The sequence below is a fragment of the Lissotriton vulgaris genome, chromosome 2_1 (assembly GCF_964263255.1).
Source record: "Lissotriton vulgaris chromosome 2_1, aLisVul1.2, whole genome shotgun sequence".
Classification (NCBI taxonomy): Eukaryota; Metazoa; Chordata; class Amphibia; order Caudata; family Salamandridae; genus Lissotriton; species Lissotriton vulgaris.
This window is the reverse complement of record NC_141687.1, coordinates 1,235,981,666-1,235,999,429: the sequence shown is the minus strand read 5'-3', so window position 1 is coordinate 1,235,999,429 and position 17,764 is coordinate 1,235,981,666. Positions and strand designations below refer to the sequence as shown.

At 46.1% G+C, this 17,764-nt stretch overlaps 1 protein-coding gene across 1 annotated transcript in view; it reads right to left on the bottom strand.

Moving 5' to 3' along the window:
- Positions 1-17,764, bottom strand: part of LOC147732424 (uncharacterized) — a 2,559,122-nt gene that overhangs the window by 1,955,182 nt on the left and 586,176 nt on the right. Inside the window, exons 23-25 of the mRNA XM_086954262.1 lie at positions 14,606-14,735; positions 11,791-11,844; positions 6,551-9,033 (exon numbers count right to left, since the gene is read on the bottom strand). Of these exons, the coding sequence (XP_086810388.1) occupies positions 6,551-9,033; positions 11,791-11,844; positions 14,606-14,735 (2,667 nt within the window). The remainder of the gene's footprint in view (positions 1-6,550; positions 9,034-11,790; positions 11,845-14,605; positions 14,736-17,764) is intronic.

Below are 17,764 nucleotides of genomic sequence, written 5' to 3'. Positions count from 1 at the left end.
CAAATGAATTAATATAACTATTCCAGTCAGGATCACACATTTTTACACCTACACCTGCAATATTCCAAGAAACTAAGTTTAACTATGAGGGTCTCTCTTTTGCACAATGTGTACTAGATTTAACAGTGGGAGGTAGATTATTATCAGTATTGGTACAGGTGTTTAAGTGCCTATCCACCGATAACCCACTGTTATCACTATCTCCTACTATTATATCACGGGGTCTTGTACATACTTCATGGTCATACTCTATCAAATTATTACTGTTGCAAAATTTTTCACAGCCAATCTCCTGATGATTAGATGGTGTATTCACTACCCCATTTTCCCTAGGAGATATAACATTAAGTATGGGGATCACATTATTTAATGGAGAGGGTTCTTCTAATATAGTAGTCATTGATGATGCCTGTAGTCAATCAACTGACTCTAGGCAATCAAATTGGTTATAGGAGAGGAAGTTGTAGGGATGATGGGTTTGACCTAACCAGCCTGCTCCTTGATGTCTATTTCCGCGGTGTCTTACCGTGGTCCACCCCTCCGTTCTGGAATGAAAGTGACTGGGTGGGTAAAAATGTGTTAACTTAAATGGGTGTATGGTAGTGGCTGGATCTGGATTGGGATACTTCCAATTGCAGATATAATTAACTATTCTTGGGTTGTCAAAATTGATAACTATGCTATCCCCTTGTATATCTTTCTTCATGCGCCCCACCCATGATACTCGCCTGATACTCAAGATGTTACCCCTCAGGCCAGGGGGTAGTGGCCTATTGGTATTTAACCATTGGGTCACCCTTTTCCAGAGGTAGGATGTACTTTCCAACTCTTGTTCACCTAGCTCTGGGACTCCTGTCAAAATAACCACAAATGGGCAAACCTCTGGAGGAAGATTAAGTACATCCTTTACGTAATCTTTACTAGATTTATTTACATTTATTACCTCCTTACTACTTGTTAAGTTTGGAGTACTTTGCTTTTGAGACTGGCCATTGGGTACATCACTAGGTGTCATAGGTCCACCCTCATTTGATTTGAGCACTACTTTTTCCTTTTGCGCATCTCTAGCATCTAAGGTTTTTACAGGAATAGCTGTTATCAATGATGGTTGCGAGTCAGTACTGGACTTTCTCAGTTGAATATCTATTTTCTCCTTTATGTCCCTCTCTATACGTTTCAAAAATACCTCTATTTTACTTAATCTCTCCTCTAAAGGGTGGAGCATGTGACGTAGTGCTTCAAGTATAACAGTGGAGGCAGAGTCCACCCCCTCTGCGCCAATCCCTGTTGGATCCTTGTTTGTACCACCAGCCCCTTCCCGGCTAGTGTTAGGTGAGACAGGATGCTTAGGGCCCTTCCTTCTCTTGCCACTAATATTGTTTGCAGGCCCTTGTTTATTCTTTGGTATGGCCCCTGCGTTCACCCCCTTTTGCTGTCTGGTATTGTGAACTTTGGCTTGTTCAACAACTACCGGTGCAGCACGAACAGTTGGTAGATTATTAGGAGATTGTAAAATAGAGTCGGAGACAGTTAGAGAACTACTCTCTGTGACATTTAGTATATCATTAGCAATAGTTATGTCCACATTAGTGCCACTACTTTGAGGACCATTAGAACTCCCAACTATTTCAGTTCTGTCTTTAGTAATAGGTGTTTGTACATGTGCCAATGGCCCAAGAGAGGATCTTCTCGCAATGTCCAATTCCTGCGAGACCCTCCTTTCCATGATGTTTATGCTTTCGTCCACCACACAGTTCATTCTTTTTAAGAAATTGGTCCATTGCTCCCGTAAAGGCAACAGTATCACTCTTCCCTTTGCTTTCCTTTGGCGGCATTATACCAATGGCAGTGGGGTTCGTGTAAGCAAGTAACAAGTTAAAAAACTAATTAAATTCAAACAGTACTCACGAAATAAAGTATGGAAGAAACAAGGGGGGTGGCCCGCCCGACCACTGCTGTCCACAGATGGCCACAGATGGCCCCGCCCTTGTCCCGGACTTCTCCCGCGCGCGACTCGCGGGGCGAGAGGGGGTGTCAGCCTTTTAACAGGCGCCTCCGGGCGCTCTCAGGCCGTCAGCGTCGTCGTGCCCCGCCCCAGGGGCTGCTGGGGATTGTAGTGCGCGGTCGCGCTATCTCCCGGTGGTCCTTGGCGCTGCTCCGCCGTTCCCCTCACGGCTCCTGGACACTCAGGTGAGTTCTGTCGCTTTGGTGTTCCCCCACTGGGCTCCCGGGGGGTCAGCCTTTTAACAGGCGCCTCCGGGCGCTCTCAGGCCGTCAGCGTCGTCGTGCCCCGCCCCAGGGGCTGCTGGGGATTGTAGTGCGCGGTCGCGCTATCTCCCGGTGGTCCTTGGCGCTGCTCCGCCGTTCCCCTCACGGCTCCTGGACACTCAGGTGAGTTCTGGCGCTTTGGTGTTCCCCCCAGCTTCCATACGAAGGTGCCCTTACTGCAGATGCGAGCTGACCCATCAGAGATGGTGAGCTGTTAGGCAAGGGTGCTAGTTAAATGTATGTGGCTGAACTTTAGCGTGAACCTAGCCAAAAGCAGCAGCATGCTATACAGGCTCAAAGACAAGCATTGAGTCAACAAGTGATAGGAAATGTAGCTGGTGAAGGAAGTGACCTGAAAAGGGTCACTCAGGTCACCTAGGACCACCTTCTCTGCCTTCTTACAAATGAAGAGTCGGTCAGCCAGTAGAAAATACAAATCAGATTATTTATTAATTACACTGCAGCAGAGCCCAGTCTGGCCAGCCTCCTGGGATGGCTGTCGAGGGACTGGACCCCGTAAGCATACAATTACATTATATACATTTGTGGAGTCCACGAAGACCCGTCTACTATGAAAAAAAACTAGGAGGTGTCGTAATACAATGGGGATACAGAGCATAAGTTTTGATTCTGCAGCCGGGCACAACCTATCTACTGCCCAAGGTCGTCTGGCCTACCCTTCCCACCAGACAAGTAAGAGGAGGACTATATCTAACGAGAAAGGCATGAACTAACAAGATCACTTGCAATTACAGGGAGAACAACTCAACCTTGGGGAACAAAACTTACCGAAGACCGTTTTCATCGAAAATAACCAAGAAATAGTTTAGATTATGATACAAAATGGCATCTGGGTAACAAAATGGTTTTGCAAATGCTAAGCTATACAGACATGAAGGCCTTTCAGATTTAACAAACCCTCCTGTTAGCATGAGCTAACCATCTACAGTAGGCAATCAAAGCAAAGTATAAATTAATAATAAAACACATAGCCCTTCTAAGCACATGTCATGTCGTCAGCAATAGGAGGGTGTTCTGAGAGAATAGAGGATGTTTTGAAGATACCCTCATCTGTAGAACCACGAAAAGCCCACCTCAAGGAGGAGTGGGGGGTCGGCGGTGCGGGAATCAACTGAGTTTACTCTTACCCTCCTTATATAATAAAGTGGACCCGGAAACCTTCGCCTGCAGAGAGACCCACCTTTATTACAATAGCCCGGGCTATGGAACAGAGTCCCAAGCTAGTCAGAGACAAAACCCAGGAGGCTGCTGCTTTCCTCCTCAGCGAACAAGCCTTATATACATTTTTACTCCACTCTTTGGCATTCAGTCCATTGTTCAATCAGGCCGGTGTTTGTAGTTGATGACCTGATCAAGGCGGTGTTCAGACCATTGTTCAATCAGCTAGATCAAGGCTCAGCATTTAGACCATTGTTCAATCAGCTTGATCAAGGCTTGGCATTCAGACTATTGTTCAATCAGCTGGATCAAGGCTCGGTATTCAGACCATTGTCCAGATAACCTGATCAAGGTGTCAAGGATGTTTACCAAGCAGAGAGCAGAAGATGAAAAACAAGCTTGTTTACAAAGGGCATAGGTATCTCATGGCTTTCTGTTGAGGAATTGGCTAACTGCAAAAAACAGGGGGGTTGGGTATGTGATATTTTTAGCGTCAGCAGAAATGGAGGCTGTAGGCAGGGTTTCGTCACGAGATGGCAAGGAATGGAGGAATTAAGAGGACCTAGTGAAAACCCCTTTTTTCAGGGCCTCTTTTGCCATTGAGTGGCAAAACATGTTCTCAGGAAATGTCTATCTGCATTAGGTCGCCAATCTCTTGTTGAAGCATTATCCTTACGTTGGTGTCACGTGTACTGACCGGGGAACTTTTAAGGGCCTGTGTGCACATAGCCCAAAGCATAGGCAAGCACTGGATACACAAGCAGCATGAGATGATGACTGCTATTCCCAAGTCAAAAAAGATGAGGATCCCCCATCCCCATCTAGAAAGGAGGCCCTAAATCCAGCCCATGAGGGACCAGTCGTCGTGTTGTTGATGAATCTCAGAGGAAAGTTTATGCAGACGTTGAATAGCTTGATAGACTGATGGAGCATTGTCAGGTATGTAAATGCTGCAAAAACAAGAAAAGAGAGGTCAGATCAGACTATTGATCAATCTAAACGCAAACTTTACAGACCACAGTTCATGGAGTTAACACAAGATTCGACTATCACAACCGATTTGGGTGATAAAGAAAGCCCTCACACACTGACCTAGTCAGTGTCATGCTTCATCATCGGGCCCCACCAACAGAGGCCGAATGCCTCTGTGGTGTGCTACGACGCCAGAAAGACTGCGGAGCAGGTTTTGTGTTTGGAGGGCGTGCTCTTGTTTACAGTGAAAGGTTTAAAAGTGCCTGAAAAAGGGTATCGAAAAAAATATATTTAATAAATGATCCCTGAGGCACAAAATAAGGAGTATTATGTGTCTGTATTTACATGCCAAGGTTTAAGGTTGGTAAAATACAGAATATACTCAATTTTTTAGTCAACATGTTTCAGCCATAAGGGTGGTATATTACCGTGGCATTCTTCAGGACTACACCCCGGCGGTATGGGCTCTCTAATCACCCACCCTAACCTGGGGACGTGAAAGTGAAAAATAAGAAGTGAAAAAAGTGCATAAAAATAATGGAAGAGTGAATTACTCAATTCCAAAAAATACTCCGTAAATTTGGAGTGTCACTGCACCTGTAAAGTGAAAAAACACATAGACAAACAGAAGACAAACATGAACATTGTTAATATGAGCCTTCCTGAATGATCATAGTGCTCCATGATGTGTGGCTCAAGTGGTTTTCCCAAAGTAAACATAGATTTTATGCACCATCCAAATAGCCCCTAGAGGATGATAGCAAATATCTCTGGGAAGTGATGTGCTAGAGGTGTGCTATTTACAAGACAAACGATTAAAATGGGGGATTAAAAACGCGATTGCGTGTACTCCTTATGAAGGGATCAATGGACCTCAAAGGTCTGTGCCCCTTCAAGTAAGTAATAGAAGGTTCAGTTCTCACTTTCAAAAGGGGCGCTACTAGCACCATGGGTCTCGGGAGGGGATCGGAGCGACCTGGCACATCCTAAAAATAGAGAGAAATGGTACATTTGCAAGGCATGTACATAAGCGGTTACTTAGCTCTGTTGGCAGAAGCAGCAGCGGATCAGGTATCGTAGTTACTCACGCCCTCAGCGCTCTCGACCCACTGTTAAACCTGTTTGTGGCCTCAAATCCGGACCCCGAGGATAGAGAGACGGGGCCGGTAAGCTTGTTTTTAACCAGAGCGGTCGCGTGTGCGACCTGTTTCCGGGTGGGCGTGTCTGGCCGAAAAAGAGGCTTGGAACGCATACGCCCTCCTCGGGGGCCTCGCCTGGATCAATGTGAGGCTTGGATGTCGGGGACGACCACGCCCACTTTTGCTGTTGGAAAAGAGGCTTAGAAGTTATCTCTAAGCTATTGAGGGCGAGTAGCGCAGTAGCGCTAGTGCTGATAAGAGGATAATGGTAGAATTTACGCTTGTGCTGCTTATCATTATCTCAGTATTAATGATAATTAATGAAAATATGATCTACATCAGAGGCAATAGGCTGTACTTAAGAGCATACATTAAAGATGAGGATTAATCTGTGTAGATTACAGAAAGAAGGGGGGGGGGTTACTGTTTACAAACAGGCAGAATGATACAATTTAAGATGGGACTGTGTTTCAGAGAAACTTGATTTAGGATAACACTGAGCTCCACGGAATGTCATCGTTGAGCCCATTAACGTTGGTGCCTAAACGATACACCCAACGTTGCTCTTTTTCAAAAAGTCTGCTGGTAATGTTGGTTGTACCCTTCACTTCCTCGATTACCGTCCACCTCATGTCATTGGTAGTATGGTTGCTATCCAAAAAGTGACGGCTCAATTTGGTGGTTAGTTTTTTGCATCGGACATTACTCCGATGCTCGCAGATACGTTGTTTTATTCTCCGCGTTGTCATGCCAACATACCGTAGCTGGCAAGGGCATGTGATCAAATACACCACATTCATGGTGTTACAGTTAGTATGTTCCCTTTGGGTCCATATTTTGCCTGCTTCAAGTGAAAGGGTTTTAGTTGCCTCTGTCAAATGACAGACACTGCAATTCGAGCACGGAAAATGTCCCACAACCTTGGGCATACCCCAAGCCCTGGTGACTGTCGGTGAGGGTTCAGAGACTTTTTCTTTAGGACGGGTATGTACCAGAGCGTCCTTTAGGCTACGACCTTTTTTAAAAGAAAAAAGAGGTTTTTCCCAATTCTCTCTGTAAGAGGTCAGAATATTCCAATGTTTGTTGATGGATTTTTTCATTATGTTGGACAGACTACTGTATGTTGTCACACACGTAAGAGGTATTGTCCTCTGGTTGGTGACTTTCTCCTCTAGTAGTGCCTCTCTTGGTTGATTCCTCGCTCGCTTGAAACCTTTGCTCAGGATGGATGCCGGATATCCTCTGTCTTTTAATTTCCCAGTGAGGTTTAGGGACTGTTCTTTGAAGTCCGAGAGGGAGGTGCAGTTGCGCCTAAGTCTCAAAAATTGCCCATAGGGGAGGTTTTCCTTCAAAGGGCGCGGATGGAAGCTACTGAACTCTAGGAGGTTGTTTCTTGCAGTAGGCTTATGATGTGTCTTAGTCCTAAGGCCAGTTCCTTGTACCGAGATCTCAACATCAAGGAAGACAATCTCAGACCTACTCTTGGTGTATGTAAACCGCAGGTTCCGGTCTAGAGTGTTGATCCAGTTAAGAAATAGATCGAGATCAGTGTCATTCCCAGTCCATAGTAACAAAATGTCATCTATGTAGCGCTTCCACAGGAGCATTGAAGATGCAAAAGATTGGGAGGTGGGTAGAATGTATTTGGCTTCAAAATCCGCTACATATAACCCCGCCACGCTTGGCGCAAAAATACTGCCCATGCTGGTACCTGAGCATTGAAGGTAAAGCTTGTCTTTAAAGGAGAAGTAATTTTCTTTAAGGGCAATTGTTGCACACTCAATGATGAAGTTTTTCGGTGTTTGATAGTCCCATTCAGTAGAGTCTAGTGATTCTCCCAGGACTCTGATCGTATCGTCCTGGGGGATACTTGTATACAGACTTTCGACGTCCAGGGTAACGAGAGTGACTGAATTTGCAGGGAAAGTTACATCTGACAATAGACATAGGAGACTTTTGGTATCCTTCAAGTAGGTTGGAGTGGATTGGACCAAAGGTTTCAGGAAGTAGTCACAGAATTCGGATAGGGGCTCAAGAAGGGAACCAATACCCGAGACAATGGGGCGACCTGGTGGAGGAAGCCTATTTTTGTGCATTTTTGGTAATGCGTAAAAATATGGAATTACATGTTTAGAATTCCTCAGAAACGCCGCCTCGTTTTTTGACACATGACCCTCCTCTTCAGCATGTTGAACAAGGGTCGTGATCCTACTTATCAGGGCTGTGGTGGGGTCTATTGTCAGTGGGGTGTAGTTCCGGGTGTCCCCAAGCAGTTGGTAGCAAGTGTTCTCATAGTCAACAGTGTCTTGGATTACAATACCCCCACCTTTATCGGCCGGCTTGATGGTGATCGTACTGTCATTTTGCAATTGTTGCAATGCTTTGTACTCAGCAGTGCTAAAGTTGCCGAAAACCACGGGGTTCTCACAGGACTCTAGGTCTTTGAACACAGCCTGCTCGAAGGTAGTAATCGCTGCAGGTGTGGTGTGGGGAGGAGGAGTAAAGGTTGAATTTGGTCTCAAGCCTGTATCTCCTTTTCTTGTAGCCTCGTTGGGGTCATCCTTTCCTTCGAAAAAAGCTTTCAGTTTAAGTTTTCTGAAAAAGCTGGCAAGTTCGCAATGAAGCTTAAATTTGTCAGGTCTTGCTTTAGGAACAAAACCCAGGCCTTTCTCAAGCACCTGTATTTCCGTGGGTGTTAGTACTCTTGTAGAGAGGTTGGTCACTAGGCTTATGTCCCGCTCGTTCCTGGTTGTTGGTTGCTGCGAGTGTGATTCGCTAGAGTCGTCCTCCTCCCAAGTGACTCGGTTGTTGCCTCTCCGTTTGCCCCTTCCTCTCCGGCCGCTCTCTAAAAAAGGCTGCCTTTGTTGGTTCTGGAAATTTTGTGGGGGCATGAAACCTGGATTCCAGCCCATGAAAGGGAAATGAGGTTGGTGGAAGGCAAAGGGATTATGGCCCATCATCATTTGTGGTGGTTGTTGCCATTGCTGATGTTGACCCTGGTACCTTTGCCTGCCCCTTGCGTTTCTATTCCCACGATTACCTCTACCCCTTGTCTGCTTGAATGAACCATTACTCGATCCACTGCTGTTAGAGGATTCATCATCAGAAAGGTCAGATTTGCTGTTGTTTCGAGTGGGAGGGGTGAAAGTTGGGGCTGAATAAGGGTACACCTTTTCAAACTCAAACTTTTTTTGGTCTTTTTGTAATTTGGTTGCTTTGGACTGCATCAAATTATCTTTATACTCGTTCATTTCCTTGTTCAGTTCGTCTAACCGTTTTTTAAAACCAGTGATTGTGGTTTTAAAGTTTCTTTCAGTTTCTGTGATCTCCACCATCAGTGCTTCAGAGAGTCTTAGCGCTGTTTTTATGATTAAGACTAGCCAGTCGCGTGTGCAATGCCACGCGATCATGGCCCAATCTTTGCGGAAGGTGGCATCATTGAGGAAGATGCGAGGGGCATTCGTAACTAGCAACCCTTTGGGTGCAGAGTTTGACATCAAATATTGTTTGAGAATCGTCCCATGGAGAATAGTGCGAATATGCTCTCTTTTTTTCTCTGTGAGATTTTCCCATTCAGTGGTGTTAGCTATTGCCTGTGATATTTGGGGATCTGCAAATATCGATGTGTCCGACATCAGTTCCTCTATCTCCGATTCGGAATATGTCAGGCCCATGTTCGCCATGGTGATAGTAGTAGAGGTGAGGCAAAGGAGTAAATATTTAAAAGCCAGCAACGGTAGGGAATATCTTGCTGGAAGTAAAAAAGGCTCTCACAGCTGTGCGCTGCTATAATATTAAACAACAAAAGGAGAGGTAGGGAGAATGAGGACACTCTCTTAGTCCCCGGTCAATTATGCAAAAACAAGAAAAGAGAGGTCAGATCAGACTATTGATCAATCTATTAGTATGTAATAGATTGTATGTAAATGCAGCAGCTGGAGCCGATTAGTTTACATACAGCACCACAGTCAGCAAGGATAATGTCAAGTACCATTTGATGTTGTAGTGTCATCAAGCGGTCCGTCTGAAGCTCTGGGGTGATGTTGCCTAATGCCCCTGCTGTTTCATTAATGGTCTCCTCCACCACTCGGGTAAGGTGTCGTATGTTGCGGCTGTTGACCATAGGACCCAAGAATGGCAGGAAACCTTTGAAGAAGTCCCCCGCCTCCTGTCCTGCAGTATCATCGGCTTCAATTACACCCCTAGGCATACGATTGTGGAGGTGGGGATGGGTCAAGTGAAGTGTTCCAACAGCAGTAAAGGTAGGGGAAGAAGAAAGGCCAAATAACACACACCTGACCAATTTCCTGGAAGCCAGGTATAAGCAGACTGTCCACAAACAAAATAGGTATTTTGAGAAGCGATTAGGAGTGGTGGTGAAGTAATATTCAGTGTACTGACTATTGCTCAGTCACTGACTCCTACCTCCCAGGTCCCCAGTCCTTTCATGGATACCTGGCCATGCGTGTTGATCACATTGAAAGCCTGCAATTTGGTGGGAACTTTGGGCCAGATGTAGGAGACCAAATACCGGCCGATTCGGTAAATTTACAGAATCTGTAAACTACTGAATCGGTAAATTTACCGACTCTGTAAATCCAGATGTAGGTGGCACTGTAAACAGTGCCACAGGATCTTAAGAATTTGTTATTTACCACCCAATACTATTGGGTGGTAAATAACGAATTCCTGTGTACATGCACATCTGTGCATGTACACCTGTGCCATGTGGCACACATACATGCCCTAAGGGCATGTATCTGTGTCACATGGCACACAAGCCAGAAACAGGGGTGCTACAGGGTGTCAAAGTGACCCCTGTCCCCCTTGGCAATTCGGTATTTTTACTGATTCGGTAATTACCGAATCGGTATTTGCCATTGATTCCTATGGGCTTTAAGGCCCATAGGAATCAATAGCAATTACCGAATCGGTAAATACCGATTCCTACCGATTCGGTATTTGATACCGAATGATTACCTACATTAGATTTACGATTCATAAATACCGAATCGGTAAAATTCGGTATTTATGAATCGGTAAATCTAATTTACCTACATCTAGCCCTTTGTGTCTGGACCGAAAGCGGGAGAAAAGTATTCTACTTGAGGTGTTGAACACAACCATCTCATTGCGTTCAGCATGAGAGATGTTCAAGATGTCAAAAGTCGTAGTAGGGCAGAAAGGATTATTGATATTGCCTGTTCTGTTTCGAGTGAAGGTGTCATAAAAATTGCCAATGATGGAGCTCGTTGTTCCATTGATCGTATATGCATCAGTGACGAGCATCCTCCAAGCCAGACAGGACCCAAAAACAGAAAATTGATATACGAAATAGGGGACAGTGTGTGTCATAGAGTGTGGCATGAGCCCACATACCCAACAGGTCGAAGAATTAATCACAAGCTGATGCTGGTGCAATAATTGTACAAAAGTATTGTTCATGAATTCCAGGCGCCGTGGTAGTTCATGGGGTGACAAGGTGGCGTGGAGATGTCGGTGTCGTAGCCAGAGGAGCTGGGGGAGAGGTCAGCAGTAGAAACCATCCCAAAACCAGCAGGATGAGGAGAGCAAAAAGTATAACTATTGTGGAAAGGAAGCATTTATTGTTCAGAAGTTTGACATATTTCTTGTGTGCTTCAGACCCTCGGACCGCTGCCATTATGCTCAGCCTGTTGTCACTAGCGCCTGTCTGTGCTTGGTGGTTGCTTCACTGGATGTGGATACCAAGAGTCCTACGGACTTCCCATTGGTCCAGCATACCAGCACCAATCTCACCCAGAGATATCACAGCCCTACAGCCTATTAGACACCAGACAGAGACAATGGCCAGCCACTTTCCTTGGTCTCAAGTTGTAGCGAGTGGGAGAAGGTATGGTGTGGTCTGGAAAAAGAGCTTCTTGTTCCTTCCTCTGATCCTGCAGAGGAGGGATGACTGGACCACCTAAGAGTCGATCAGTTTCAGCTTCCGTAGTGGTGTAATGAAGCTGAGCATCACTGAAAGGGACAAAGGTCGATACTACTTCTGTGTCGCAATCAGGCAGTCCTTCTTTCACCCATTGGTTGTACGGAAGGGGGAGAGGCACCCTTTTACAATGGGTAGCATGTGTCCAGTTTTTTCTCCCTTCGACTTTTACAGCAGTGCGGGTGGCCAGAAGAACCTGTCGGGGGTGCGACCAGCGGGGCACCAGACACTTGTTACGCTGAAAATTTTGGATCATCACCCAGTCACCTGGTTGAATGGTGTGACCTCGGCCTTCGTTCTTGTCGGGATAGCAGCGTGTACCTAATGATAAAGAGTACAAAAAGAATCGGTTAACTGGTACAGGTAGTGAGTCAATACTGGGAACTCAACATCAGACAATTTCTTTGTCCTTGGTATGCCCCATACATTAGCTGGTCTACCGAATACCAATTCATAGGGAGATAATCCTATCCTTGAGTGGGCAGTCGTCCTCACTGACAGGAGAGCAAGGGGTAGGGCATCCACACTATTTTGGCCAATTTTAACTTAAGTACCTCATTGTATTTCTCCACCAATCCGGCTGACTGGGGGTGATTAGCAGCATGAAATTTTTTTCTGATACCAAGCCCGGAACACACAAACTGGACCACATTGGCTGTAAAATGTTGGCCATTGTCGCTCCAAATCAAATGGGGCAACCCAAATCGGGGAAAGTATTCTTTCAACAAAACTTTGGCCGTTGTAATAGCGGTGCAATCCTTGGTGGGGTAGGCCTCCACCCATCTGCTAAAGGCACAGACCACTACAATGACATTTTTCAAATTCGCACACCTGTCCATGTGTATATAATCCATCTGGATGGCCTCAAAAGGGAACGTAGATGAAGAGAAGCCACCAGCGGGCTTAATTGTACCTTTTCCTGGACTGTGCATAAGGCAGATCATACATGACTTAACCACCCGGTCAGCATATAGGGGTATTTTCTCATTATACCATGTTGGCTCTAGTAACTTGCATATTCCCTTTGCACTGATATGGGCAGGGCCATGGGCCATAGTGACAACTGGGGGGGACATGACTGTCTGGTAACATCCATTGCCTCCCTTCGGATACACACACCCAACATCCCTCTATCTCTTTCTCTGCCAGATGTTCCTCCCATGTGTGCAGTTCTTTTGCAGTGGCATGAGATTGAATCTCAGCCACACTCTGACTAGTATTTTTCAACATTCCTCCTTCCACCACCCATCTGCCTGGTCCTGTTACAAACATTCCATCTGATTTACTTAGAGCAGACTGTCTTGCTGTTTGGTCTGCAAGGGCATTGCCTCCCCCTACATCATCAGTCACTTTCTGGTGGGCTTTACATTTAATCACTGCAACTTTTCTAGGTAATGTCAAGGCATCTAGAAATCTGTGTATCAGAGGGCCATGCTGTATTCTAGTCCCATGTGAGGTGAGAAAATGTCTTTCTTTACAGAGTCTGCCAAAATTGTGAGCCACCCCAAAGGTGTATTTTGACTGTCCATATAGATAGTAACAGTCATGTTTTTACTGATTTCACAAGCTCGTGTCAAGGCCATTAAATCAGCCGCTTGGGCCAAAGCCTGTGGAATTTGTGCTGTCTCAACTACTGTAACAAGAGTGTTGAGGGCATATGCAGCAGATATAGTTCCATCCGATCTTCTAAGACATGAACCATCTATGTATAGTGTTCCCTCAGCATCTGTTAGGAGGGTGTCTTGTAGGTCCACACGACCCTTTGTCTCTTCTTCAGTCCGTAATATGCAGTCATGAGGGTCAGAATTTTCCCCTTGTGTCTCAGTGGGGAGTAGTGTAGCTGGGTTTAGAATATTACATCTCATAATGTCAATGTTACTGGCAATAAGAGTGAGCTCATAACCTGTGTGTCATGCACTGGTAAGGTGCTGTGTCTTGGTGTTGTTGAGCAAGGTATCTACTGCATGTGGGACCTTTAAGGTCAAGGGTGAAGACATAATAATACCTGCGCTATGGCGGACCATATGTGCAGCAGCAGCAGTTGCACGTAAACATCCAGGGAGGGCTTGTGCTACTGGGTCAAGTGTAGACGAGAAATAAGCACAAGGGCGATGTTTGTCTCCAAAAGTCTGAGCTAAGACCACGCAAGCGCAGCCATGTGTCTCATGAACAAAAAGAAAAAAATGTTTTCCATAGTCTCGGGTGCCTAACACTGAAGCTGTACATAAGGCATCTTTGAGTGTTCGAAAGGCAGCCACATGTTCAGTTGTCCATGGAAAACCTCTTTCTGACATATCTTTAGTAGTGAGAGCTAAAAGAGGTTTGACAATGGCCGAGAAGTTCGGGATCCATTGTCTCCAATAGGAAGTGAGACCTATAAAGGCACATACTTGTTTCTGTGTCAAAGGGGGAGGCATGGAGGTAATAAGGGACACTCGGTCAGCAGTAAGTTGTCTTCCCTCCTTTGAGAGGAGGTGGCCGAGGTAGGTCACCTTCTCTCAACAAAATTGTAATTTATTCAAGGAAACCTTATGATTGTGGGACGCAAGGTGGTGAAGCAGACATACTGTTGCTTGTTCACAAAGTGGAGCAGAAGTGGCTGCAAATAAGAGATCATCTACATATTGCAACAGAGTGGCTCCTGCTGGGAGCGTCAGGAAGTCAAACTGATTCTTGAGAGCCTGACTGTAGATGCTGGGGCTTTCAGTGAAGCCTTGGGGGACACGGCAGAACTGGAAACTCCGCCCGCCAAGGGAGAAACCAAAAAGATCTCTACTGTCCGGATGTATGGGAATGCTGAAAAATGCATTCTTTAGGTCAATAACAGAAAAATGAGTGGCGGTCGCTGGGACCATGGTCAAGAGGGCTGTGATATCAGGGACAACGGGATATTGTGAGACCGTAATTGTGTTAAGAGGCCGCAGATCGATGACAAACCAATAGATTTTGGGGGCCACGGGAGAGGGATCAATACATTTTTTAAGAACTGAAATAATTGGGCTGTTACACTCATTACCACCAGTCTCCTCAACTACTCCCATCTTCATGAGATCTGATATTATAGATAATAGGGCAGCCTCACCTTCCTGGGGAAGGCGATACTGGCAAAGCTGGGGCAGTTGGGCACCTTGCTGGATACGGACAGTATGCGGAGAAATGTCAAGAAGTCCTACATCAGTGTCAGAAGTGGCCCAAAGTGATGGGGGTAAGGCCTGCAGAATGGGAGGGAGGGGTTCAGAGAGAAACATAGTGGCAGAGGAATCTGGTGATATGGTAAGGGACACGCCATCAGGACTACAAGAAATGGTAGCATGTAAGTTCCTTAACAAATCCATACCCAGCAAATTTTCACTACATCCAGTCTTGAGAATCAAAGGAGCATCCATATGAGCTGGGCCGAGATCCAGCGGGAGAGGCTTAGAGACGGGGTTGGTGACAGGGACCCCAGAAAAACCCACTGTGACATTGAGGGAGCCAGAAAGGGGTGCCTCCGGTATCAAGGTGTGTGCAACAGAGGATCTAGTAGCCCCGGTGTCTAGGAGAAACTTCTTTTGATCCCCTGCAACTGGCATCCGGACATAAGGACCTCGCGGATCCACAGGAATCGGCACTCTTGCATTACCCCTTTCCTGGCTTTCCTATGGCTGGTAGAAACCTGTATCATTGGTCTCATCATAATCATCGTTAAAGTACGTCCTAGTGGCCTCATACCTGTTGTCAAATCTGTTAACTGTACACTGGGATGGACCCATACGGGGTGGAACATTAGGATCTGGTGCATGCCTCTTCCTAGGAGGTCCTATATTTCCTTCCCTTTGGGTTCAGTGCCTAGTTTTTCCTGACTGAATATTCTGGGCTAATACCGGGCATTCACTAACCCAGTGGCCATCAGTCTTACAGTAGGCACACTGGTCTTTATCAACAGGACCTGCCGAACTGATGGACTTCTGTAAAGGAGACTGAAGGGGGCACTGGGGCAGCCTCTGGAACTGGTCCGAAGTCGGACCTTGGCCTCTAGCATTTCGTCCCTGGGGTGGGTAAGCTTGTTGTAGCAAAACTTTTGTTTTAAGGTCCTTGTTCTTCCTAACCTCTTTGTCTTTATCTTCATTATCTCTATTCTCATGATATTGGGCAATGGCAAGGATGCCTGCCATAGTCTGAGCTGGTCACGCACTCTCAACCTTCTTAAGGCGGACCGAGAGATCCGGTAATAAATTAGATACATATTTATCAATAAACACTGAGCCCGAGCCAGGGGCTCTAGGGTCCAACCCACTGTGACTTTTGTACTCAGTTTCGGAGCGGGTGAAAAAATCAGCAACAGAGCAAGAATAGCCGGATCAGGCTTAGTCCCTCCCTCTCTGTCATTCTCCATCCTTTCAAAGTCGATCCGGTCACCATGCAAAGCGGCATTATGGTTAGCATGGCGTATTTTGTCCCATATGTCGGGTGGTCCTACTGACCCGAATAATAAGTCAATATCCTCTAAGGTAAGGGACACCAGAGGAAACAATCTGACCTAATTCCTGATAGTAAAGAGCCGGATTCTTACGGGGGTCTGGTCATTGGGATTTCAATTAAAGAACATCCGCTCTTTTCCATGGGACATGCACCCACATCCTACGCCAGTGGGCTGGCGCTGCTCCAACAACCTGGTTATTACCGAGCACTGCAGGGATAAAGACGGAAGCTGTCTCTCTCATAGGCATAGCTTTGTCATTCGGAGATGGCGGAAAAGCCGTTTTGTCTCTGAATGTAATCATGGTAACAAGGGCTTCATGCATATCATTGTGGAGAAGTGTGGCTCAGGGGTTAGAGGCGGCAGACCCGGAAGCTGAGATCGGCCCTGGACCAGGGTTCAATTCCCCCCCTCGGCGGGTCTTGGGCTAAAAATTCCACGGACTTGATAATTCTTGCTCCGGTGCCTTCTCGACTCATGGGTTCACACTCTGCGACTCTGGGCAATAGCTTGCTTAATCTCCACAACGGCCCCTCGCGGCGGGATGCCTGGCTTTCACCTTGTGGATACCCTGCCGGGGTTATCTCACAGGGGAATACCAGGACGGGTTCCCTAAGCAAGTGCTGGGAAACCCACTGTGGGTAGCTGTGCGCTATATAAGCTCAAATACATTTACATCATCTCCCTGAACATGACCCTTGGCAATTTTAAATCAATCAATCCCCGGGGAGTATCTATGAACAATGCTTCTTATATTTTCATTATAAGTGTGCACATATACTCAACCATGTCGGTTTGTTGTATGGCCGTCCATTGTCTTAACGTCGACCAGAAATCTTTAACGCCATAAATATTACCATTATTTACCCAAAATGCACATTGTTTTCGCATAGCGTCCCTTTCACTACCCGCAGCGAGTTTAGCAGACCTTAAAGTATCCTTTCTAGGGGTACCGAAGAATCCAAACAGGGTATTGGGCATATGGGAGGACCATCTTGTTCGGTCCGTAGTGGCATAAGAGTCGCCAACAGGGGTACCAATAGACTGTTTATCAAGCAGACGGGAATGTATGGTCGGGTTGGGTCAATAGGTGGGGTGGTATGTACTGTCGGAGGGAGGGGTGCTGGCAGGATGACGGGAGTCAAAGGATCAGGCAGTGGTACAATAGGTGGGGCAGCCTGAACCACCAATGGTGGAGGTGGATCGTTAGGAACATTTTGAGGAAGAGCGGGATACATAGGAGCGGGAGCATAGGCAGGAGGTGGACCTTCAAGAATAGCATTCAACAATGAGTCCCCCTCTTCTCCTTCAACCTCAAGGTCCCTAGAAGAGCGAGCAGGGTAACATTTTGTGGTCTTAGCCCTATGATGCCTATCTACCATTTCAACCCATTCCTGAACCTTAATTTCTAAATGGGCTTTTGCATGATCAGCTATAGACATCCTCTCTTTCTTTTTATTCAACTCTTGCTTTTTAAAAATGTTGTGATCTATTTCTTTCCTCCACAACGCGGTGGCGTCAAACATGGCTTGATGAGACCGTTTGCGGAGCAGCTGCTCATCCAGGCTCGAAAGGACCTGGAGATCAAAGGAGCCAAACTGTGGCCCCTATAATTCAACATTGCTTCAGTTTGTATATTTTGCCCATAAGGAAGAAAACATGATAGCAGATGGCCCATATTTAACATACATCTCATAACTTGGAGTTCCTTCTGGAGGAAGTGGGCAGGCTGAATCCAGAAGGAAGTCTTCTGTAAATACCCAACAACATAACTTTCGTGAC